The sequence below is a fragment of the Prinia subflava genome, chromosome 1 (assembly GCF_021018805.1).
Source record: "Prinia subflava isolate CZ2003 ecotype Zambia chromosome 1, Cam_Psub_1.2, whole genome shotgun sequence".
NCBI classification, from domain to species: Eukaryota; Metazoa; Chordata; class Aves; order Passeriformes; family Cisticolidae; genus Prinia; species Prinia subflava.
In genome coordinates this window covers 61291933-61318521 of record NC_086247.1, presented here as the reverse complement: position 1 = coordinate 61318521, position 26589 = coordinate 61291933, and the positions used below count along the sequence as shown (strand labels likewise).

Sequence of the window (26589 nt, the reverse complement as noted above, 5' to 3'; positions counted from 1 at the left end):
AACACATGCAGTTTTGACAATGTCTGCAATTACTTGTGAAAACTATTCTTGCACACATTGTTTCCCTGAATCTCAGACCTACTTAAAATAGACATAATGCTCTAGCTGATAGCAATTTCAGTATTTTAAAAGTGATAAGGAAGCACTGCTTAGAAGAAGTTATTTGTGCTGTAACTAACAGTTGCTTACAATATGTCTAGGCACAAAACCCCATCATCTGTCATTAGCAGACAGTGATTTCCAGCGATGATATCAAAGTACTGGTTATTGAAAGGGAGCTCTTTCTATAGTACACTTCCCTGGACCTGCCCTGCTAGGAAGCCTTATCTCAATACTGGCTTCACTGTAAGAAAACAACTCAAGCAGGGCTCAGGATGAATTGACCAATCTAAAAACTTTAATAAGCGGCTTCCCAACCTCAATTTCTGTTCCCCCAAACAGTAGCAGCAGTAGTGTGGGAAGTGTCCTGAAAGGGTGGAGGTAGGACCATGTTCAGAACAGTAGATTATGTTACAATTGTACAATTGTATCACAAAAACAACACATTTACACTTCAGCATTTAACAGTGGAAGCTCCAGAAGCAAAAGGCTTCATAAGGAGGGTAAGATAACAGGTGTCCACTATAAAAAGCAAGCAAAAGCACTGCCAGCATCTCACCCCTACAGGCTCCACAGCATGTCCCAAAATCTTGAAGAGGCTGAGCAGCTACACTGCAGTGTGGGTGGAAGCTGAAGTTTTGGCACTGGAGAGCAATGCAAGAGTGCAGCTGCCCAAACAAGGGTGGCTGTAAGCGTTATCAGGTTGACATTTCTGACCCTGTCCCTGCCTCTGGGGCTGCCTCTGGGGCTGCCAGCTGCTTCTCTGCCGACCTGGGGCCACACCACCCCTGGGGGACACCAGCCTGGGGAGGGAGTGCGCCTGGCTGCAGCACTGCCTTCCAGGGAAGCTGTTCTGCTCTCCCACCAGGGCGCACGGGGCTCCAGGAGAAGCAAAGGCAGCGTCCTGCAGTAAGTGCTGCTTCAGCAATGTGAGGCTGCAGGTTCAGAATGCCAGAGCTTGGCTCTTTATCCCCTATGGTGTTCTGAGGACAAGCCAAGGAGCTGAACAGCTATGGAAAACTATTACCCTCCAATAGCAGCACTGCAGGGGTGCTTCTCAGACTGTTAAACTCATAACTACACTTATAGGAAGGTGGGGAGTTTACAAATTAACAACTGCCTTGCCTGGCAAGGCGAGAAGCTGCTTCCAGTGCTGGTCTGATATGCCTGGTGGAGGCAGATGTGATGTATGCATAACTGTTTTCCACTTTGCTCACCCAACATTCTCCCCTTTTCTTATGACACCACATGCTTCCCTGTGCACTATTAAACAGGCATAGTCAGGCATATCCTGGGGAATCACAGGAAGAGTTTGGGAATCCAGATAAATGAAAGTAAATTTAGATTAAGTATGAAAGAATGATGGCATTTATTTCCTTTCTTTGGAGCACTCCAATAAAAGCTCCAGCTTCTCATGACATTCATGGGAAAGCACTAGGATTTTCCAAAGATCTCTTTGCATTGTCTGCAAGACACTTTGTGCAAATTTGGTATGAAGCACCTGTCACCCATTATTACAGCTGTGAATATAGCTTACTTAAGAATTATGTAATTAAAAGTTATCCATATAATTTTCAAAGGACTGATGTCACCGTGTCTGAAAAGAGAAATTCTGACATGACTGTTTCAGCCCTCCCAAGAAACAGAACTGTCATCAAAATTCACACAACTCAGCCTCGTATACAAAGAGTAAGGCTACAAGTCTGTCATTAGCTCAGCTACTACACTGTGGTTCCTGGCCATAATGAATCTGTACTTCAGCTGGATTTTTTGGCACTTTGGTGAGAAAGCTCTGGACAGCTGGAAGAGACCTGCTCAATCATTTTTTGTTTTTTTCTTTGTATCAATTTTCCACCTGTGAAGCCCAAAATCCCACCACCAAGTGCAGCTGCAATTCCTGCTACTTTGAAGCCTGCAAGGAGACCAATAGGACCCCCCACCACTCCACCAATGACTGCACCTGCCACAGGCAGAGCTGCCAGCTTGTATTTTGCAGCCTGTAAAGGAAAAAAAAAGTAGTTAGAATACTTGCCTGTGGAGATGTGCATTTTCCCCTCACTGCTCTTGGCAATGACTTCAATGCTCAGTGATAAATAAACTTTACAAATTAGTATTCAAAAAAAGTATCACAGAACATGCTAAAACCAATTCAAAATCAGCTGTCTTGTGTATGCAGTTGTGAACCAGGTCCTTTCATGTTCTGGCTGCTGTGTATACTGGGTGTTACCTGGCTGCCATCGTTAAACCAGAACCTGAGAAAATGCTCAGACTTTTCAGGGATGGGCCTGACTGCGGGGTTGGGGATTTATTTAGCACCTGACGTGGGACATGATGGAAATGACAGGTTATCATCAGCCTCTTGTTTAATGTTGATGTGACTCTTGGGAGGCAGGCACTGACTGCACTTGTCTTTACAGGTAAACCAAAGTAACTACTAGAACACTGTTTAAAAAGGCCCTGGCAGAATTAAATAATTGCATTTTCTAGCAGCCTGGATGCGATAGAAAATTACAAGAGAGATTGATTTTTTTTCCCTGCTACCTGTAGGTCATTTCTTCCTTATTTCCTTAATTGCTGGTTCCCTCAGCATTAAGGACGGCAGATCAATGGGGTTAATACCGAGGGTGGCTGGGAGGCAGAGCACCATTGATTCACCAGCAGGAGCAGATCCCTACCTTCCCCAAGTTTTTGGTTCCCTCTTCAACATTCGCAGCAGCACTGTTGACATGGTCTTCAATCCTGTCAATCTTCTCCTGCTGGGACTAGATGCAAAGGAATTATGAGTGAGGGAACCTGCTGGGAAGCAGCAGTGAGCCAATACACACCATTTTAATGCCTGTAATCAGGGCCCCACAGCAGCTTTCATCTGCACCCGGCAGCCTTAGTGGTGCTCCATGATTAGCATCTGATAAACTCTGCTGAAACTACAGACTTACTTTAAAAAAATCTAAACTATTAAGTAATAATATGGAGTGGATATTAGACATTGTCTTGCTGCAGTTAGAGAAAACAAAACAAAACAAATGATTTCTAAATCTTTTCTATGGATAGAGGAATTCACATTCCAAAAGGAAAAATAATCCAAACTAGCCTGTTTTGTTTACTGCTGAGTCTCACGTTCAAAAAAAAAAATCTATAAAGGGCATTTATAAGATCAGTACTAACTCCAATATACAAAGCTGCATCAAGAAATCTAAGAAGTCTTTAATTATGACATTATAGAACAATGACTTCAGAAATGGTGACAGTGCAGAAAATATACTTGATGTTGCTCCATATTTTACTGTTTGATTTTACAAAAACATTCCATCCTTTCTCCAAATGCAGTCAGTCAGGTTCCCCTGCAGTCTCTCCCAGGGAACACTGGAGCAGAAGATAAAGGGGTCTGTGGGCTCGTTTGCCCTTATTCTAATCTCAGCAGTACTCAGGCTGTTTTATGTCACAAAATAATGAGATGGCTGAGTTCGGCTTAAAATAGAAGGCATTCTGAACTTTTTGCCTCCTTCTAATTCAGAAACTGCTGAGTACACCAGCTCTGGTACTCATCTACAACCTTAGATTGCTTGCTATTACATCTAATGATGGTTAAGTGCAAAATCCAGGCAGTCCTGGGAACAGGACCTCTTCCTTTAACCTTTAGAATACTGAATGAACATTTCTGCGGTCCCACCCTAGTCTAATGGTTCTTACTTGGGGTTTTTTGTATAGATGAAGCAGCACACACTCAGCAGAAAAGAACTGGATTATTTATCCCTACTAACCCAATAGCAAGGAGATTAAAGAACTCTCCTAGGAGATGAGAACTGTGCATTTAAATTCCCTGTGGCATGGGAAGAACTAAATATTGGGAACCAACATTTTCACAATGTGGTGAGAGCAGAGAAAGGGCATTATAAAGGTAAGGATTTTTCTAGCACTCCTGATTAAATGAGAAAAGGTACCTGACAAACACACAACCTGTGCAGTAAAAGCTGTCACACCATCACAATTAGAAATAATTAGAAATTGTAAAAACAAATAGGACCTGGGTAGAAGTCTGCAATCAACACCGCAGAGCTTCTGCTAATTTCAGCTCATGATTTTTGTAGGAGACTGTAGGACAGAATACAGAATTATACTTACACAGACTAAGACAGAAAATTCTGTCACCAACTGGCTGAGCTCAGTCAAGTCCTGCAAATAAAAAACAAATGTTATTTTGTGATAATTGCTAAAGCCAAGAGCACCAACATGGCAGGCAGGGAGGGAGTTCCAACATACCCCTTCTAAACTCTCCCAGGACTCAGCTGCATTTTCTTCCTGAGGTATTTCCGGAAGGCAGGAATGGATCTGGATCAAACTTTGGGAGCCATCCTTCACTTCCGCGTTATATAAAGTTTCTGAATGGGAAACATGATGTTTATAAATAAATGCACTGAACCAGGATGCAGGTGTTGTGCAGACTTTCTCACTCTTGAAGTCTCTCAAGGGTAACCCAGTACTTAAACTAATTCAAGCCAAGCAGCAGCCCCAAAAATGATCATATATGGAGAAGCCTTACAGCACTACACAGTTTCTTGAAAGGATGTTATTGACAAAGAAATAGATTCATTTTTATCAGCACATTTTCACAACCAGTCCTGAAATGACACTAAATTATAGTCTTGAATTCAAGGTGATTTCATTCATTTTGTATCGACCAGGCAGAGAAAACTGATCTTGGGACAAAAACTTTTCATTTACGTATGACACATAAAAACGCTGTGCTCCCAAAACTGAACAGACAGTTACACATTTCATGATTGATTCTCATGCCACTGGTTTGATTTTCAGCCACTGGGAACTAAAAGAAACTGGAGGAAAAAGCTTTCAAAGCGAAAGCAGTGAAACTCAATTAATGTGGTGCCCAGCATTCCATGCTGGATCAGTTGGGTAAATGGTACTGAGGAGGGCAGACATTTGCAGCTCAGTGCTCTGCACGAGATATTCTCAAGTATGTTCCTCCCTAAGTCACCTGGACTGAATGCAGAAGACATTGGGATGAAGTATGGTGTTAAAAACGGGGAATGACAGTGAGGTGGCACTGGGGAGAGCAGGTACAGTGAACAGGCACACACACACCTCCTCCAGTCAGTCAGAGCTCATTCCGGAGCCACTGTGGGTGTCACGGGCACGCCTGTAAATATGGACAACAAACCGAGTGGCAAGAAAGAAAAAAAAGTTTGGCTTGTCAGCACAAGGACTGAGGAAGAGCTTGGCAGTCAGAAAGGCAGACTGGAGAAGGTGTGTATGTAAACACAGTGCAAAGATCATCTCAATTCAAGCAACTTCAATTTCTGAAGGGAGATTGCCCCTTCAGTAGGACACTGGTGTTTCCTTCCTTGGGAAGGCAGTCCCAAGAGAAAGCTTATTATGGGGAAGGCTGGTTAGATTTGTCTAACAATACTAGAGTGTAAATATTGTATTAAAATCTTTAGATACAATGATTGTGCCAAGGTATGATAATAATATTATATAACTGTTACAACAACAGATATGACCAATGGAAAACAAATAAAGGTAATCATATTCATAAAAAACCAGTAATAGTGCATGCTTATTCATGGAATTAATTTAAGATAAAATAAAAATGATACATTTTTATAATATTTGTCCACTTCTCAACATTTTTATCGCAATATCTCAAAATAGATGAAGGACCCAATCTTCCTACTCTCAGCTCAGCAGAAGTGTAACATGAATGAAGTTGATATTTAGACATAATTACCAAGTAAGCAGAGTAACAAGAATGCACTAAGCAATTTGGGAGCTGAATTTGGGCTTGTTTTTCTTTCTAATTATTTCTATCCCCTTTCCTTTAAGAATTCAAACATGGAAGGCACTTCATGTTCTATAATCACCTGTTCTTCCAGAACATATTTTTGATTAATAACCTCAGATTAATTAAGGTTGTATACTCAGTTCTAAAATATTCCTTTCCTCCTTTCGATATAATTAATTATATACCCAAATGTGTGCATTTTTTGAGAAAACTGTTCTGCCACATACTCTGACATTTATCCTGGGTTTTGTATTTATTTCATTTCAATCCTACACAATCCTATTTCCAAATCAAGTTTCTTCTGCCCAGAAAGGTGTACTCTTCCCTAATCAGCCACATGCATGCTAAGTTAGTTAAAATTAAAGTATTCATAATTCAAAAGCAGAATAAAAATCTCACTATGCTGAACTGCCTCCTCCCAAGATCTTGCTCTGGTCTGTTCCTAACAATCTATGCCAACCTACTGCAGAAAAGCATATCCCTGAAAGTGTATAAATGATACCAGTTTTGCACAACACACATTCCAGAAAAATTAAAACTGTAAGTAGGTTTACATGTCATTGTTTTGTAATAACTACAAATCAGTGAGGAAAAAAATCCTCACAAAAATTCTCTGTTCTCTTTAAAAAACTTAAGGTAAAGAACAGGAAGGGTAAGAGGTGGTCACATTTGGGCTGAAAGTATGAGTAAGAAATTTATATTCACCACTTCACTTTTTATCAAGTCTAATCAATTTTAATAGAATTGAGAATGGAAGTGACTCCACCAGTTCATTTTTACAGCATCTCCACAGAAATACAATAATACAAAACACCTCTGCAGATTTCACAGAGGAGCTTTACACCTCATTACACTCGAGATAAAAATCTAATGCTCTGGAAGATTCAGTATGTTGCTTAAAAGATTTTAGTAATTTTAAGAGTGGAGTCTCACCTTTTGTTAATATTTGCTTAATATGCAATTAAATTCCATTTCTATTGGCCTTCAGTTGAGGATGGTGAATGGGGAAAGGGACTGTATCATATCACTGACATGCCTTCTAAATGGGAGATTTGAATTTGTAAACTCCTTCCTTCTCTACCAGATGGGAAGCAACATGCTACAAAGAATGGGCACGTACTGAACCTCCTTTGATTAAGATCAACAGCCAGGATTTGCTGTCAGGACTGCAGCCTCTAAGCACAAATGAATAGAAAATCTACTGTGTCTGGGTTAGCAATTCAACAGGGCTGCTTGTACAGGCAGGCAAACTTGAAAAAAAGATCTATTTAATTGTATTTAGTTGTCTGCCTGTCTGTCTGTTTCACTTTAAATGGGGTGAATTATTTCCACATTCCTGAGCAGACTTGCAGATGCCCGTCATTCCAGTAATATTTTTCCTGTTCTTCTCATCCCCATCTTTCTAATCAATTTATTTGTCCTTCTGAAGTGCTGTTATAGTCCATGTCCTCCATACATCAAAGGTATTCCAGATTTCAGATGCAGTCCTGTTCTTTGAAATTAAACTCTAGTTCCCTTTTGCCACCTATGTAATTGTGTAAAAAACAGAAGCAGTAAGCCAGGACAAAGCCTTTCCAATGAAATATTGGAATGTACTGAGAACAACTGAAGAAAGTCACCAACAGCAGAGGTATCTTAAATTTAGTTCTAATCATAACACAGAAGAGCTCACAAAGAGACTGAAAGCAATGGCTAATACATATGAAGGGAATCACTGGATATTGAAGACAATGAGCTCTCCCCAGAAAAGATGTCAACAAATTGCAGAAAAAGATTAATAGAAATTATGTGGAAGAAGTTCCTAAAATATAAAAGACTGCAGAATTGCTGGCAGACACTAAAAAAAGGCTGTGCTAAAGATGACATCAAATTGTCCTCATGCAGAGGAAGATGTTTATGGCTTCAGCAAGAGCTCCTCAATGCTCTGGATGTCAAAAATCTGACACACAAAGTGTGTCACTGTGTTATGAGTACAAAGAAAAACACAAGCATGGGAAGTTAATATCAGGAAGACCAGGACATAACTACATTGCAACTACCAAGAGGCATAAATGGTAGCAAGGAGGTTTCTGTGAATGTTTTTGAAATTAGAGGAAGACCAAGAATGTGGGAAGTGCATTGCCAAATAAAAAGGTAGTTTTAAGCAGGTATCTGATACAATTAATTTCAATAAGAAAGAGAAACATAGGCTGAAACATGAAGAGAACAGATTAAAAATATTTGGATGAGCTAGGCCTATTTAGGGTCTGAAGGTTTGATTAAATTCACTCTAGAGCATTTTTAAGAAATGGCCTCTGAAATTTCAAGCACATTTTTGAGAACTTGAATAAGGTGGTCCCAGAGGACTGCAAGAGAAGAGACTTTGAAATCCATGAAGATATTAGAACAAACTACTGAACAACCAGCTACAACATGTTGAAGGTGTTGAAGAGGTCAAGATTTTTATGTCAAAAGCCAATTCAGTCTTTTCTTGTAAGAAGAGAGAAGTTTTTTACAATGGGAGTGGTGGGGCACCGGCACAGGCTGCCCAGAGAAGCTGTGGATGCTCCCATCACTGGAAGAGTCCAAGGCCAGGCTGGATGGGGCTCTGAGCAGCCTGGCCTGCTGGAGGTGTCCCTGTCCGTGGCAGGAAGCTTGGATCTACATGATTGTCAAAGAGCCCCATATAACCCAAACAGTTCTGTGGCTCTGTGTTTGATTTATCTTCATGTTCACAAGGTTTTCTGATACTACTGCACATGACATTCTTGAAAGCAAGCCTAGTTGTCAAATCTGCTTTTCTTCCTGCTCAACCACGAGGCTCACTGGCTTGTTAATCACACTTGAAAGAGTTCTTGTGGTTCTGCATGCAGCAACAAGAAGGGTTATGAAATCAAATCTGACAGCAGGTTCTTCTACAGCGCTACTGACTAAGAATGCTCGTTCAATTTTAAGACACATGAAATGCTCAAATCATTTTAAGTAACACTGCTACTGCAGCAATCAAAGTCATTACAGATGTGTGGAAGGGTTTAATCCTGATGTAACCAACAACCTTCTCACAGATCATCAGGAGAGAGCACTAGCTAGCACCAGGGCATAAAAGAGACTTCTCCTGAAGACAGAACGGTAGAACAAAGACTGAAACACACTTTATACAGAAAGGAGGGCAGAACAGCAAACTTATCTGATTTCTAACATGTCACAGTGTGTTTTCAAAATCTTTTATTTAAATGGATTTATATTCCCTTTTTGTCAGTTACCAAGTTAAAATGCTACAGGAAGAGATGTTCTTTACCTAGGGCCTTGCTCCTCTTTTCCATATATTTCAGCAATGCTGTATTACACTGTCTGTCATATAAAAATTTTCCTGGTATTTCTTCACTAATTCAATGAAAATGGCCAAAATGATACTTGCACATGATCAAGTGATTTGCAGGGGGGAAAAAAGAAGCCAAGCTACCCTGAAACATGAATGTAAATATTCTGCTTCCTTTGAACAGTCCACTATTTCAAGATCCAAGGCTACAGGATCTTTGCCACGAAAGGCCATAGATATTTAATTTTTTAAGATATTTAAGCATTTTCTGCTTATCAAAATTCAGTCACAGGCCATGACAAAAGTGTGGTGTAGGGAAAGAAATCTTCTTCTTCATTAACACTCTTCCATACAATACTCTTCAGCTGAAATCTCATTTGTTTACTTCATTTATATCTGGTCAGAGAAATTGCATACTGGATACAATGACTGAGATACAATAAATACAGAAATTAAAATCTAGTACCTTGTCCTAGAGTTGCAGATCTGGTTAAAGAGGCATCCTCCTGTCCTCTGAGCTGCCTTTTAAGTTCTTCTGCAGATTCAGAATGCAGCTGCAGGAAGTCCTTAATGGCAATTGAAGCTTCCTCTTTAATGGGATTTATCATTCTCTGCAGAACTGGGATGTCTTCCTGCCGGACTCGCAAACAGAGTTTCTCCATCTCTCTCATATTGGCACGGAGTTGCTGCAAGAGTATTAAAAGAGTTATTTTGTAGCTTACTGTGTGAGAACACCAGACACCTCCAGTGCCTGGGAACCACCTATCATCTTTAGGATCAAGGGAGGAACATTTTTAAAGCCATCACCACCACTATTTTGATTTTTCTGGCTGTCAGTTTTGTACTTTATCCACTTGTCCAAGTCAGTTTGTTTTATTTTGGGTTTTAATTAAAGTATTAAAATAATGAATTCACTGTGTAATCGCTGAAGTTGTTTCTGTTTCTCTCGTCAATTTAGATCTTTGCCAAAATATGAACACAGGTTGCAGCATATTGCAATAATATCCAAGCAAAGTAAGTGACTGATTCTCAAAATTTGCTTTTTTTATAATAAGTAGTGACTGTGTTGATCAGAGGACCTCAGGATAAAGTCATTCATAACCCCCAACTACCCCAAAACTACCACTTCCATTTTGTGAAGACAACTTCAGGGACAAAGGAGAAGGATTACTTTTTTACCTTCTAATTTTTTTTTCAGATGAAAAACAAATATATTTTTTTACTGGAATATCACATTTAATAAAACATACAAAGACTTCTGAGAAGACATTAACTAACTTCTCAAGTAACAAGAAGAGTATATGTGCAAGCATTTCCCATGAGATAAATTTCTTTCTGCATTAAAAATAACAGAGTTTTTTTATTGCCTGGGTTTTAAAAATGCACACAACTTTTCCTACAAATGAAAGAAGAAATTTACAGTTTAAATCACACCACTTATTGTTTTAGGACAGAGTTTTTATCTAATTATAAAAAAAACTGCAATAAAAATATATTCTCTGCATTACTTGACATTGATGCAACAAATTCTATGCTTTGTTGCATTATTTACCAATTGTTTTTAACATTTTGCAGCTGAAATTGAGTTAAAACGTAGCTCTGCTTGGGATCTGTACTATTGCAGCTGCTGCTGGGGCAAATTACAAGTTTACAATTACAAGTTTACAATTACAGTGACCAACAGAACAAAACTGGCTGACCGGAGTTTGCACAGATCTTGAACAGAAGCTTCAAGAGGTATGAACTGCTCACTGATCCTCACTTCCACAGCTCATTATTACCTTGCTGATCAAAGAGAAATATTTCTGAGCAAGAAGATGGAGGAATCAAATAATGATATTCACCTATTTAGTGAAATTTGATTTTAGTAGCTCTTCCTTTGTGGTTTTGAGGAGAGGATTCTTGTTCCACTTACTGTCAATTAAACAGAAGGTAAATGGGTTCAGCCCAGCAAGAAAGTTCAGCCCTGCTGCAAGGAGATACATCCCAGAGCCCACCAGGGTGTAACATCATAAATGTTATGGACATGCAAATGACTGTGACTTCTTCTCTTAATAATTTTAATGGCACTGAGTTTAATTTCTAGGTAGAGCATGAAAGTGCATCACTCTCAGCCCAACTGTTTGCACTTTGAAAATCAAGCTAACTTAGCCAGGAAAGTAATACAAAATTCTCTTTTCATTTGTGGGCACTCCTGAGTTTCGAACTCTGCAAATTCAGTCCAAAAGACACAGAATTTTTCTTTATAATAATTGCAATTTTGATCCATTAACTTCCAAATTCAAACTACAATCTTCATTTCAAGTGGCTTTCTCACAAAAACTGTAGGAAAATAGAACTAGTGAAAATCTTGGGAAGTTATCCCTTCAATGCAGTATCTGCTGTCCCTGTATTATTTCTGTTAATTGTTTATCTAATCTGGTCATAAAAAGAATTCTTAATGAAGAGCTACAGCCTCCTTCATACCTCACTGCCAGAATTTAGAGTGCTATAGCATTTCCTCATATCTAACAGAAATCTCTCTGGCCTCAGTTTAAACCAGGTATTTCTAATCCTCTTTGTTCAAAACAGGGAAAGACAAGCCCTGTCCTCTGTGCAGCCATCCTCTCCATCTTTGCAGACAGACAGCATGATGCTGTCAGGCCCTCTTTGAGTAAAATACCTAATTTGCTGATCTTGGCAAGAAGTCCTGTTTTCTCAATTTCTGACTGCATTCACTGGTCTCTCTCCCTATTCACTTCATGCCTTCCTTAGAAATGTGGTGCCCAAACTGGATGGACTGTTCTACCTGGGATCCCACTACTGCTGACTGAAGGCATTGTAGGAGAGAGCACACTGACTGCTCTCCTCTTTATATATCCCACTAAGTTATCTGGCTTTTCTAGATCACTACCACACAGTTCTCTTCTACTCCGTGTCCCTCAAGTTTACAAAATTCTTGGCCTAGGTCACAGGAACTCTGATGCCCTGATTACCCTGCAGATGGCCATAGGCTGCAATAATGAGCTGATTTTACATGATCCTTCACTGATACCACAAAGAATCTCCTGCAGAAATAAAGTTTTCTACGCTGCTTGTCATGCCCTTGCAGCGTATCTACACAGTATGCCAGAGAGGGACCTAATCTGAGAATAGTTTTAGAAATGTTACAGAAGACCTGAGCCATACAACTGAGCTTTGAAGATTTATGCAAAAAAGAGCTGATCAGAAACTACTTTTAACTTGTAAACCATTTTCAGCTGAACTAGAAACATAAAAGTGAAAAAGAAAAAATAGATTAACATTTTTCAAGCAGGTTTCCAGGTTAGACTAACACAGTCTAACCTGTGTTAGTCTAACACAGGGGAGAGACTATGTCAGCCTAAATATGTTTTGCAGAACAGAGTGTCTTTCTGTGGGCTGAATAAGACTAAAGCCAGGCTGTTCATCTACTGCATTTTTCCTTTTTTTGTTTGTTTGTTTTGGGTTTTTTTGTTTTTGTTTAATATCTTATTTCCTCTCTAGTAAGTGCAGCATTTCCCTTCCTCTCACCACCAAAATGATCAGGGGAGTCCTTAGATGTTACAACAAAATGCTGCCACCCCATTGAAATTAGCTTAAATCTTGCAATAATTAACCAGTTGTGTGGTATAGCTTGCATGTATGCAGACAAAGCCCAGAAAACTGCAAATTCATTCATTCAGGCCCTAACATTTGAAAAAGTCCATGGACTGTCCCTAAAAATGAAAATATACAAGAGCATGTTCAGAAAAACTAATACATTATATACAAGAGCTATTTTCTCAATATTTTGAGAGGGTCTCTTCATGGTCCTGTGCAAAGATTTATCTGTTTTCTTCACCTTCCTTTATAGAAGTTTTTAATGTGGCACCCAGTTACTTGAAGGCCGAGCAACAGATTTACGCTCATCTATACTTCTATTATAATTTTGACCATCATCAAAATTACAACAGAAGTAATTATTCTGGGTAAACTGAAAATTCAGAAAAATGGCTAATTATGTGCACATGGATTAAATGTAGAATGGCTGTGCATATATTTGCCTAAAACCTGTGGCGGATGCCTTGGGTCAATATTGACTTAGGGATTCCTAATGTATTTTTACAACATCTAATTTTGAGAGTAAAGTGTGTGCTGCAGAGAACATTTGGTATCACAATAATTAATCTGATTTCTTTGCAAACAAACAGATCACAAGTCCATCGGTAAACATTTAAACAGCTTACAGCAAACACATTCTACATGTCATATAATTTATTATCAAGTACTCCAGACTCCTAACTATTTAATTAAAGCAAAGAGCCAGTCTGCTCTTCTTGCATGGACCCAGATACTTATTCTGCTCTCTGGGTATCAGAATGTGAACCACTTTAATGCATCTAGATATGTATCCAGAGCTAGAAGCAATAAGCATTAAATAAAGAAAATTTATTTTGACTGAAAGTGAAAGAAGCTTTAGATTTAGGACAAATATACATGTTTCTAGAGAAAAATAAGCAGTTGTCTTATTAAAGCACTTAAAATATCTAAAAATAACATCTTCAACACAGTTATTTTTTCTCTAATTATTGACAGATTTTTGTCTTGTTAAAGAAATGATACTAGTAATTTAAGGTTACAAGAGAAGCCTTTCCACAATCAGATATGAATCCAGGTTAGAGAACAGACATAAACAAACACATGCTTACCACATCACACCTATCAAAATGCCACTGTTTTAACAGAACTTCCACCTTTGGAAGCCTCTTTGAATATGAAGAATAAACTTGTATTAAAATTTCCAAAGTACTTGGTGAAAAATCAAAATACACACTCAAACCTCCAATGAGCAGGAATATCAACTGGATTTCCACATGTCACTTCATATCATCTACACAAAACAAAAACTCACTAGCACCTTCCATTCCTCAGAAAAGACAACTCCAGCTCTGCCTACCATCTAATTCTGTTGTTCAGTCAGGATTAAGTTCTTCTTCCTGAGGTGTGTTGTTTTGGGGTTTGTTTGGTTTTTTTTTTTTAATTTTTAGTCTGGTCTAATTTCCCACAAGAGTCAGTAAGACACTGAAACAAACATGGGAATTCACAGTATTAGAATTGTGAGCAGTGGTTTAGGAATGTGCCACCCTTGCTGGCAAATCCTGCTTGTGTACACGTAGTGTAGGTCACTTACAGTAGCAAAGACAGGTCCCTGCTCTAAACAGCACCTGTGAAAGCAACACAAGTTGCCTCTCCTGGCCAACACACATCTGTCCCCACAATACTGGGGGTGCAGCTGTTACAGCCACCAGATGTTATAGCTGCCACAGCAAACTTTGTGCTGCAGATGTGGTCTTTGTGTTCTCCTGTACTGATTTTGTACTGCCCTTTGCCTGTGTGCTATTTAGCTGATGTTTGGCTGAGTTTCTGCATCATTTTCATCAAGACATAGGTATTTTTAGAAACAGTGTATGATTCCCTGTGTGCTGAGTTATGGATGACTATGGATGAAGTCACTGAGATGATGCCTGTGCTAACAAATGTGCTGGTATTTCCTCCCTTGGTGATATCATGAACCTAACAACAGATGTGCACACCGAACTAGTAGTCCAGATGTTCTCTATGAAATCATGCTTTAAAATTAGTAGCATCCCTTATGCAAGAGCTGTCTTCTAATTTAATAATGTGAGAGGACAGTTTGCAAAAGATCACAGTCTCTACACTTCTGCTTCTTCAAGAATATGGAAATATTTCTGACTGTATTTGTGTCACACGAATTAGGATTCCTAATTGAATACAATTAGGAAATCCCTAACTTTTAAATGAAGTAAAGTGCAAGTGTATGCTTGCTTGTCAAACCCACCTGTCAAACGTATGTCTCTCTGAAGGTCCATCCCTGAGGTAACCAGAGCTATGTTTGCAATTCAATCCCATCAGTAGCACAGCCATTCTCATCTCCTTACCTGAACCGTTCGTCCTGCATTGATGTGCTCTTCGTGCAATCTGTCCCAGAGCCTGCATCTCTGATACTAGAACAGAGGAAAAGGACGCCTTAGAACTGCTACTTTTACCAACTAGCTATGCAGAACAGAAGCCACCTTTGGTAAATGATCACTTTAATTTTCCAAAACTGAACGAAAAGAAGTTGAGTCATAAACAGTTCCACTGCAAATCAGAGAGGTAAATAGCAAATGCATTTTGTGAAAAATTTTGTACAATGTATTTTACTGAATTACAGACAACCAGGGTTTCAGCATCAGTTTTTAACACCCAGGTGATACTGCATCCTGACACTGCTGTGGCATAAATCACTTAGATTTATGTGATTTATGCCACAGTAGAACAAATGGCAGAAAAAGGAGAAAGGACAAGCAGTACTGGTCATATAGGACAATATAAGGTATCTAATAGCCATGACAAAGAAAATGGCAGTCATTACACAATGCTGCTGTCTTTACACTGGACATTTCTATATGTTACAAACACAGCTACAAGAACCATCAGGCCAGATCTGGCACCTCCACGACGCTCCACTAACTCCAGTGGGAAACTATCCACACAGTACTTCCCACAGGACAGAGAGCAGACTAGTACATTAGCAGAGAGCAAGTTTGGCAAAAGAACTGCATATTATCACATACCAACCGTCTCATCATTAAAATACATCAGTCCCTGCTACAGGCAGTTGACACAAACAATATAGAGACTTTAGCATGAAAAAGAGTAGTAAAGTAATAAAAGTAGAAGCTGTGATTCCTGGAATGTGTGCTGAAACTATAAAAGAATGTATTTACAATATTACACAAAATTAGAATATTTATTTAATTGTTTAGATAACAAGGCAAAATATTTACCATTATTTGTAAGGTATTTTTATGTAAAGTTTAATTCCTCAATTTCTTAATAAGCTTTGTAACCAGTACTTTATCTACAGCCTCTGTCTTTCCATAATTACTTTCATAACTTTACATGTCACAGCAATAAGGATCACAAGTTACTCAGCTTCCTAAAACACAAGGAGAAATCTAAAGTTACCACTTATTTTCAGAGCAAAAAGTTCCTCATGTTCGGCCTTTGTAGTGCTATGGAAGATAAAAGCGTTAGTGTTCAGCGAAGTCAGATTAACGTCATTCTTCTAGGAAATGGAATAATAACAACCTCTGAATAAATTGCTGTGCCATTAAAATTACTGCCAGTGTTCTTCAAAATAAAATGGACAAAAAGCCCTGTATCAACAGTAGATCTTCCCATTTAGTCGCCACTGAAAGAGTGCTGAAACAGGAATTTCTGAAGTTTTTACAGAAGGGGTTTAGGGAAAAATCACCTATTTGATTTCAGCTGACTGTAACACATTGTCCAAATAACTAATAATAAAAAAATCTTGTTATCCAGTTAAGAAAAATTCCTCAGGAAACCTTTACTGCTCTTCATAATTTCTACTAGACATGTTAAGCACATTCATCTGCCTAATACATTGTTTTATTACTTTGCTTCAAAATTCAGAATATGCTAGAGACGAGCCCAAAGAATCCAATGACTTAACACACCAACATTCACGTGGTCAGAGAATTCCTCCTTGTTGACTTCTCTTTGTCATGCAACACAAAGTAGGCCATACTCCTGGACAATGTTCACCCTGAGGGCCTCAAGGATAGTAAAGCTCAAGAAGAGATGGTATTGACATTATTTATTGTGGAAGTTGGGGCTGTTCAGCCTGGAGAAGAGAAGGTTGTGTGGAGACCTCATTGCAACCTTCCAGTATCTGTAGGGGGCCTACCAGGAATCCAGAGAAGGAATCTTTATCAGGAGTTGTAGTGATAAGACAAGGAGCAATGGGTACAAATTGCATGAGAGGAAACTTAGGTTAGAGAATAGGAAGGAGTTTTTTACTGTGAGGGTGGTAAAACACGGGAACAGGTTCCCTGGGGAGGCAGTGGATGCCCCATCCCTGGCAGTGTTCAAAGCCAGTTTGGGTAAGGCCCTGAGCCTAGTGGACGCTGTTCCTGCTCGTGGTAGGGGGCTTGGGACTAGATGATCCTTAAGGTCCATTCCAACATTTTAATATGCGATGATTTTATCCTGAACAAATACGTGTAAAACTGAGGGAGGCCCATGAAGTAAAAACATCTCTGGAATTCTAACCTGTTATGTCAGGTCCAGAGGAGGGCCACAAAAATGGTCCAAGGGCTGGAATAGCTCTCCTGTGAAGAAAGGCTGAGAAAGTTGGGATTGTTCAGCTTGGAGAAGGGAGAAGAGCAGACTCTTCAGAGACCCTATTGCAGCCCTTCCATAAATAAAGAGGGCTTAGGAGAAAGACAAAGACTTTTTACTAAGGCCTTTAATGACAGCAAAAGGGCCAATGCTTTTAAACATTTAGAGGAAGTTGAGAATAGACATAAGAATTTTTTTTATAATGGGGGTGGTGAGGAACAGGTTACCCAGAGAAGCTGTGGATGTCTCAGCCCTGGAAGCCTAGGCTGGATGGGGCTTTGAGCAGCCTGATGTAATGAAATGTGTTCACACCTCATGGCAAGGGCGTTGGACTAGATTATCTTTAAAGCTTATCCTCCAACCCAAATCACTCTATAGTTCCTTATTTCTGTGATATTTAATCATAATTGTGCTACAGCCAAACAGTTGGTATTCCATAACAAACATAGAAAACATCAGGTTACTTTAGACACTCAGTCTCTTTTGCCCTGTGTCCATTCCCTTGAAAGCCCTCTTTAGAAAGAAACGTTCATGCTTCTGCTTTGGATCCCTTCCATCTCTCCTTGAAAGTATCTAGTGGACATGGAGAGCACTCAAAAGCTGGTCATAATATCTCCTGCTAAAAGCTCTTCAAGAAATGTCTTATACAAATGTCCACACTCGGATAAGACTGCAGGAAGACTCAGATACCCTCATTTCTCATGTCACCTAGACATGTCTTCCCACCACAACAACGGTCCCCAGCCAAAGGTAAAAAGTTTCACACAACATCCTTTGGCACAGTCACAAGAAATGAAATTAAAACTGAAAGCAAGAGAGAACAAGCACTTTTTTTTTAGGGATTGTTGCATATCACCAACAACGTTTAGGGCAGTAAGCCAAACAAAACCTCCACCTCCCTGTACTACCAAGTCAATTGCTGTTATCTAACAGAGACTTAGAGACAGCTGCACCTCTTTAGGATACACATATTCCCTCTTGGAATGAAAGACCATCCAATCCATGGAATGTGCTTTAGAAAACAAGAATTTTCATAGGGAAAACATGGAAAGAAAGAAAAAGTATAGAGAACTTATTTCATCAGGCTATAGCTTTTAAGTCTTCTGAAACTGTCAAACAGAAAGTTGGACTCTCATGTTGTTGAGAACCAATGATGACGAATTTATGGTAGCCACTTCCTCTGAAAAGGTGTATTCAAGGTCAAATTTCATTATATATTGATTTTATAGTTTCTTCAAACAGTGATTTAGAAGATTAATTGTTTGGACTATCTCTGGAACCTAAGGTTTAAATCAATATTCATGAAATGAGGTTAGAGATATTGGCTTCATCATAAGTAAATAATGTTGCTGCTCTAAGCAATTGGACATAATTAGTGATTTTTGCTTAAAAGTAGCCTGTAAAATAACCAGGATGAGATTCTATAAAATTATCCTTTTACCTCTAGGGATGTTTGGTTTACATGGCTGAAAGTTAATTTTACAAAAACTATTGAAGACAAAATCATCATGACAGCTCACAAAAGTACTGTAACACATTCATTATGACTAAAATGCATGTAAAAGATATAAAATGCAAATTCTCATACAAGCATTTCAACCAAACCACTGCTAACATTGGTGTTACTACAAATGTAAAGGCCTTTGTGCATGCAATTACAAATACAGAACTTTCATCTTTAGCCAAATTTGAATCAAAGCATTTTGTAATCAACTTCTCATTGAAAACTCCACATAATCTTTCAGCATGACTGCTTCTATACCGCAGAAAGAACTACATCAGTAAAAAGAGAACACTAACCTTCTCAATATTTATTTGGTGTTTTCTTAACCTTTCCAAATCTGTTGGAATTGCCACTTTAATGAATTTCTGAATTGCAGGTTCGATTCGGCGGAGTTTAACTTTCTCCTCATCTTCAGACATCCTAAAAGCAGCTTTCAAGTCAACAGTTGTCCAATATACATTCAGCAAGGTAAAAAACCCTAAAAACAAACAAACAAAAAATTAAACAAGAAAGGTAAATTTGAATCACTTTTTAAAGAAATCAGAATAAGATAAATCAGTCTTTCTAATGATCACATATCCCCTCAAACCACAGTTAAGCAGTATTAATACTTAACATCTGGATGTTTGCATTTAAATGCATTATCTCTACTTATTTGCAGGCTTTGGGGATAATTTTTCATAAAGCTTAACACTAACAAGAATAAAAAAACAGCAAAGTAATTAAGGCGAGACAAACATGCTTTGCAGTATAATGATACATGGTTTGAAAAGGTTTGAAAAAGCCTTCCAATCAGATGCTTTGATTGATCAGAGTTCACATTTTGCCAATTCACCTTCAGAATCATCTTAAAAATTGTAAAACATGTCCTCAAAAGACACCAAAATAAATTAATTTTGAAATTCCTTTTCCTGAAAATGTAAAGACCTCCTGAAGGAAGATCTGCACTCCAAATTGCGTATGTTCCCTACTGACAATGACTAAGGCATCACCTAGCAAGGGGTATAAACAGGCTGCTGGAGTATGTGCAGGACCAGCAGGTACATAAGCAGCCTGAATTCTGTTCTCTGCATAGGGTAAAATTTAATTTTTGAGTTTTACTTCTCTAAAAGAGAGAGGTGTCATACTGTATGTAATAGCATTTATCTACAGAGCACAGGAGTAACATAAAGGGATTCCATTATGCTGAATGCACACAAGGGGAAAGGAGACACGTATGAGAAAGTTTAGATACAAGTGTCAGTAAAAAGACATGTGCTAACTTGGTTATACTGAAGTACCTGAAGTACATCAGCTACTGTATCAGAAAGCTTTCCTCGATTTTCCTTCCGGTAACTAAACTGATTTAAAGCCATAAACTCAGCATAATCCTCCTGCTACAGGTGAGGCACGGCAGAATGCAACAGGTTAAAAAACATTCCTGTTTTTCACACAGCCAAACAGCTTATCAACAGTGAAATTAGACATCACTTTTCTCTCATCTACCTATGATGTGAAAATGCAGAGGGAGGGTGTTGATGCTTTCCTGAGACCTGTGATTCCTGCAGGCAGAGAGAACACGAGGGCAGACACCAGCTGATGACACTGGGTCTTTGAGCTGCTCAGTGCTCAGCCCCAGCCCTCCTGTGCAGGCTGCAGGGAGCACATGCACAAACCTGCTCCAGACCCAAAGGAGCCAGTGGGAAGCATCTTCCATCAAGAAAGGGAAAGCACTTCTGGTATAGGAAGATGGTTGCAAATAAAACAACGCTGCATTTTGCAGAAGAACGGAATGCTAACAGGAGACTCCTCTCCTTTACCTATCCCACCCAACAAAAAAATTGAAAACTGTGGAAAGCTGAATGTTTACTCAGAGTAGACCAAGTTAAGGGAAGTCAATCTTTAAGGTGTCAACAACACATCTTTTCTTTTTTCAGAAACTCAAAAGGAAATTATTTCATCAACTGACTTCGCAGTCATTGCTAAATCATCCCCACTTCAAATTAGAAAGACACACTATCAAGTGGTTTTACAAATCCCCTTCTAACCCAAGGCATTTAATAATAATCTTCAAATAAACACGCAGTGGATGGGTGATCTCACACTTTTCAGGTTGCAAAAAGAACTTCATACCTTTTCACCATTCTAAAAACAGCAGATTAAATGCAAGATGATAAAAAATATTTATCCTATTATACCTTGGTCACTACAGTCCTAACTTTTGAAAGAGGCAGTCATATACCACAGTTGAACTCTATTCTGAGTTTAGAACTGATTTTTTTATAATGTCCAAAAGATAATAAGCATCACACTCCAAACTGCAGTACTTCCTCTTCAAACACACATTTAATTTCCTGGCAGCTTATACACTAATCCATGAGTTTATGAGCTAGAATTAATTAAAAATTGGTTCCCTAAAAATATTTAATAGCCATGTCATGCTTTTCCTTAATACTGAATCATCCTGAAGAAGTGTTGACGCAATTTCTTCAGATGTACAACACAACATGAACTCACAGAAACACAGAGCCCATTCTGTCTTAGCAGAAATACAGCAGAGACTAAACAAAATTCACTGAAACTTTGTCCTTAACCTTTCATGACACCTGGAGATTGACGAGAGTCAAAACTGATAGTTCAGATGACTTACAATCTGGAGCACTGTGAAAGCAGAGTTAAAGTAACCAATGGCCATGTGCCTTGGGTAGATGATCTGAATTCTGAATTTTGAAGATTTGGCTGCATGCAGGGCTCTGGGTAGTCATTTTCTTCTCATTAAGAATTTCCAGACAGTAAAGTAAGTTCCATGACAGTGTCTACCAATCTCTTAAAGACACTGCTGCCTAAAAGTCACTGTGCAGCAAGTTTGAAAAACTAAGAAATATAAAAAACTCCTTACATTCTCAACATGCTTAATTTTCTCTCAAATAGTATAGTAGCTTCGGCAACAAAAATTCTAAGCCATAAATTATCAGTGCAATGTCTTCCTTTTTTTACGTTTATAGAATATTAACATTAAATAAAATTAACATTATGCATTTCAGCCTGTTGCTGATGCAATTTCAAGGAAACCTTGTATACTTTATTTGACTTGTGTTCTCCTAAGCACAACTTTAACAATTCATTTCTGAAGTAATAATGCCTATTCCTTCAGCAACCACAGCGTAACAGCACAGTTTAGGACAGCACGGATTTTCACGTTCCCTCCAGTGCAAGCTGAATCAGATGTCATTGCACAGGCCCTCGTCCAGTCAAGTTCAAACACCTCCACGGATGGACACTCCACACTCACCAGACCCCTGCTTCAGTGTTTGACTGTTGTCCAGGCTAAAAACAAACAAACAAAACCACAAGCACAAAGACCTTCCTTGTAGCTAAACCAGCTTGTGTCCACTGCTCCTCATCCCACTGTCATGGACCTCCAAGAGCAGCCTGGCTCTACAGCTTCTACCCCCAACAGCAAGACCTCCCCTTCCTTCACCTTCTCTTAAGGCTGAGCAAACCCACCTTTGTTTCTCCCAGACTATCACGTGCTCCAGTTCTCTAACCAGCATGTGGTCCACCACAACACTCAGGTCCTTTCCTGTAAGGCTGCTCTCCATCAAGTCTTCCCAACCTGTTCTAGGTGCACGGCTTTCTTATTACCTCTGCTGGAATTTCTGAGGTTTCTGTCCGCTTATATCTCCATCCCATCAAGATCTGAGTAGCGCCCTGTCCAGCCTATGAACCATTCTCCTCAGGCAAGTAAAAACACTGCACTCAACTTCAGCTTCTTTAGGCAGGTGATTGTCTCTGTCCTTGGATCTGAGTATCAGTGACTGAAATAACACTAATTCAGAAGTGATCAAGACTGAGACACAGGAAAACTTTCAGTCAACTACGTAAATAAAAAAGACTGATCCAAAGCAGGCTGTAGCAGCACAAGTCACACAGCTGCAGTAAACCAGAAGTAAAATTCTTCCCAGGTACAGTAACATACTTGTTATGAATTTTAGAAAATGCTGCTAACACACCTTAAATGTTAACACTCATGAACTTTTGTTGGTTAACACTCATGAACTTTCATTACACTGCCTAGTATTCTCCACTGAAACCCGGTACAACAATGCACAACAATCCTCAGGAGTTCTGCTTGCCCAGGGAAACACAGTGTAATTCCCTGATTTGATTTTAATTCACTCACAACACTTTAGACAACCAGTGCCACTAGTTCCTCCAGCATAAATGCTTTGTTGATAAGGGTTGAAAGGCCAAAACGTTTTTCCCTAAAAAAAAAAAAAAAATTAGAATATAAGGATATACAACATCTTTCTCCCTAGAGTTTCTCCTCCTAAAACACCTCCTAGAGTGGTACTGGCCCCAGGATTGCAGTGACACTATTGCTCACTTGGCTGAGGCCTGTAGTTAGTAAGGAGCACGCTCCTGTGGTAGGTTACAGCCAAACCGCACTTCCGGACTAAATTACATCCTTTTCTTTTTGTCTGTAAAATGAATCAAAACAAAATAACTTTGTTAGGCTGAAATAAGTCCCAGACACCAGCCTGAGCGTGTTCACAAAGTAACATGAAACTGCTCCATGGGTTAAACAGCCACACGTGTGGGATCTCCCACAGAACACCCAGAATCAGCAGCTGTACCTGTCAGACTGTGGCTCCCAGCAGCTCTGTGCTCTTGTGGATCACCTGGCAACACAGACTTGACCCAGGCAATGTAAGGGCACATGACTGCATTTTGAAAAACCAGAGCAGACAACAGGCATTTTGTCTTGGATTAATAAATTTAAGCCAGATGCAGAAGGGCAGAACATACCTCATGACTAACACGAGAACACCTTTTGCACAAAGCTGAACCGGTGGAGCGAGTCTGCAGCGGGCTGACACCTGCCTTAAGACAGCACAACAGTTCAACCTGCAATCGGAGCCCCAGTACTGAATTCTTGGTATTAACAGAACTCCACCCCTGGTCTCACGGCAGAACCACACACTCAGTTAGGTTGGAAAAATCCTTTGGGACCATCAACTCCAACCTATCAACACCACCCTGTCAACAGGACCATGTCACTAAGCGCCATGGCCAGTCTTTCCTCACACACCTACAGGGATACTGACGCCATCACCTTCCTGGACAGCCCATTCCAATGTCTTAATTAACCTTTTCGTGAAAAAAAATCTTCTTAATGTCCAACCTAAACCTCCCCTGGTGCAGCTTAAGACCAGCAGGTTTCTGGAGGCCTGCCCTGCCTGTACCATGCCCTGGAAAGGCAAGGCGAGTGTTAAGAAAGCAGAAGCATAAAAAATAAAGACAGGCTTCAAGTCTTATAAAAGGCTTCAAGCAGACTAAACTAGTTCTTTTTCCCTGGCTTACAGTTTTAAAAGCTTGGGCTATACCAGGCTTAACAATTTGTCACGCTGCAAAGAATAAGTAAATAAGTAAATAAATAAGCCAATCCAAGCTGGTGTGACAAGTCCCGTCCCGATCAGCACCCACAGCCCGGCCGCGGGGGGACCTCGGGCCCAGCCGCAGCTGGGGCGGTCCGCCAGCCGCTCCGCCGGCAGCGGGGCGAGCCCCGCCGCTCTGCCACGGCCCCGGGCCGGGGCACCGGCGGCCGCCGCGGCCTGGCCGAAGGCCCGGATCCGTGAATCGCGGGGGGAACCCGGCGCTCGCTCCGCGCTGCGGCTCCCACCGGCCCCGTCCGCAGCGGCCCAGCCCAGGGCTCACCGTGCGCCTGCCAGGCCCCGGCCCGGCCCGGCCCGTCCCTGGCACGGAGAGCGAAAGCGAAACCGGAGCCGGGCCGGCCCCGCTGGTGCCCGCTCCCTCCGCCCCCCGCCGCCCTCGGCCCCCCACCCCTGAGCCCTCACCATGGGGCGGCCGTGTGGCAGGCGCTGAGCGCGGCCGGCGGCCGCGGGACGCTGGGCGGGAGCCGGCGCTGGGCTCCCTCCGCCGCGGGGCGCGGCCCGGCCCCCCCGCCACACGCACAGCCCCTCCGCCGCCCCCGGGCCATCCTCCACGCGTTCGTCTCCCTTCGCGAACCGCCGGCCGGGGGCGGGAAGGGGACGGGGAGGAGGAAGAGAAGGAGGCGGAGAAGCTGTCCTGGCCACGGAGGGGGTACCGGGAGTCTGGGATAAGGGCTTATTGGGAGGGGAAAGTTATATTTATTCTTCTGAAAGAGCTTTCCATAGAGTCATGAAGTATTCTTAGCTAGAAGGGTCCCACAAGGGTCAGCAAGTCCCGCTCCCGGCGCTGCACAGCCCATCCCCAGAGCACACCGTGTGCCCGGGAGGGATGTGCCGACCCTCGGGCTCTGCCAGGCTGTGCTGCGACCGCTGCCCTGGGCAGCCTGTTCCGTGCCCAGCCTCCCTCTGGGGAAAGAACATCTTCCTGATACCCAACCTAAACCTCTCCTGACACAACTTCGGGTCATCCCACTGATATGTTTTGAAAACAAATTTGAAAATAAGTGTAACCTGCTTGTGCCTGGCACGCTGATTATTGGATCCTACCTCGACACCGCATCCCCTGGCTGGCAGAGCATCTGGCCCCTTTGGGGTAGGTGGAGCAGAACCCCCGAGGGCAGCCTGGTATCGCTGCTGATCAATTTATCACATCTGAAGAGAAGTGTAAAACCGTCTGGCTACCTGGTAATATCTGTAGAGCAACTATGTTACATCAATAGTAGACCATTTTTTAGCCAAACATTAATAAAACAAAGTTAAGAAAGATCTCAAGAGTAAGAAATATGAATATATGTTGATTGTGATGTTCTAAACAAGATTTATGTTATCTGTTCATCTGTTGTTCCATGACTTTTCGGCCTGTTCCAATCTGATTTGGAGGAAGTCATTATGGTCCTGTAAGTTTTGTGGAAATTGGTATGTCACTGAGGAAATAAACCTAAATTTATTTTGTCAGTGAAGGAATAGTAAGCAAAAAGCTCAGGTCTTACACATTTTTGTGGCAACAAACAGCCAGTCAGTGTGTATATATTAGCCAATCACTTTATGCAGACATAGTTCCAGACTGCTTGATAGGATTTTCAGAGGGCTAATGGAGAATAAATTTTAGTTATAATTAAGCTTATTTAAGGGCTCAAGCTCAAAATGAACAGAATCCCATGGCTTCATTAGTTTTGTTGTTCACAATAATGCTTCTGGAAAGGCAATGGTATACTGGGGAATGCCAAGTACTAAAAAAAAAAAGCTTACATTGAACAAATATTTTTAAAAGTTAAGGAGGATGACACAGGCTAGCAGTTTCACAGTTTGACCCAGATTAGGAGCAGAATCGTAGAAGTGCTGGCCTTGGATATAGTCATTAAATGCCAATAATTAAATGCCAGTTGACATATTTTTATGAAAAATATTTGATTAAATGTGTTTGAATTTAGCTTTGGTAGATAAAGGTGGTAATGTTCAAGTAATAGCTGCCATCCGATGTGAAGCAGTATGCTATTCTCATAAATGCAATGAGGAGTGCAAATTCTGTGTAGTTCACAGAATTATAGAATTACAGAATGGGTCAGGTTGTGAGGGACCACAGTGTGGCATCAAGTCGAAGCTCCCTGCTCAAGCAGGGTTATTCTACAGAACATGGCATTGGATCCAGGATTGGATCCAGATGGTTCTTGATAATCTCCAGTGAGGGAGACTCCACAACATCTCTGGGCAACCTGTTCCAGTGCTTGGTCACCAGCACAGAAAAGCTGTTTTTCTTTGTGTTCTCTGT

At 40.6% G+C, this 26589-nt stretch overlaps 1 protein-coding gene across 5 annotated transcripts; it reads right to left on the bottom strand.

Moving 5' to 3' along the window:
- Nucleotides 1–375: 375 nt before the first annotated feature.
- On the bottom strand, nt 376–24905 carry STX17 (syntaxin 17). Of its 5 annotated transcripts, XM_063398027.1 has the most exons (9): nt 24726–24905; nt 23051–23132; nt 19185–19366; nt 15137–15202; nt 9664–9883; nt 4360–4478; nt 4222–4272; nt 2775–2861; nt 376–2096 (listed from the first exon to the last, which is right to left on the bottom strand). In XM_063398027.1, exons 1-9 carry the CDS (start codon nt 24726–24728, stop codon nt 1857–1859), a joined length of 1050 nt encoding a protein of 349 aa, XP_063254097.1. In that variant the 5' UTR covers nt 24729–24905; the 3' UTR covers nt 376–1856. The 5 variants fall into 5 exon arrangements, with proteins under 5 accessions (XP_063254097.1, XP_063254105.1, XP_063254114.1 ...); XM_063398035.1 differs by lacking the exon at nt 23051–23132 and having other exon boundaries at nt 24726–24904; XM_063398044.1 differs by lacking the exons at nt 23051–23132; nt 24726–24905 and adding an exon at nt 24586–24619.
- Nucleotides 24906–26589: the final 1684 nt, after the last annotated feature.

Bases quoted from the DNA above. Each gene is read 5' to 3' on its own strand.
- STX17 (XM_063398027.1), bottom strand. The intron at 9,884-15,136 runs GTAAGGAGATGA...ATACTCTTGCAG, and splicing joins ATGCAGGACGAACGGTTCAG to CAACTCCGTGCCAATATGAG. The intron at 2,862-4,221 runs GTAAGTATAATT...CTTTGCATCTAG, and splicing joins AATTTTCTGTCTTAGTCTGT to TCCCAGCAGGAGAAGATTGA.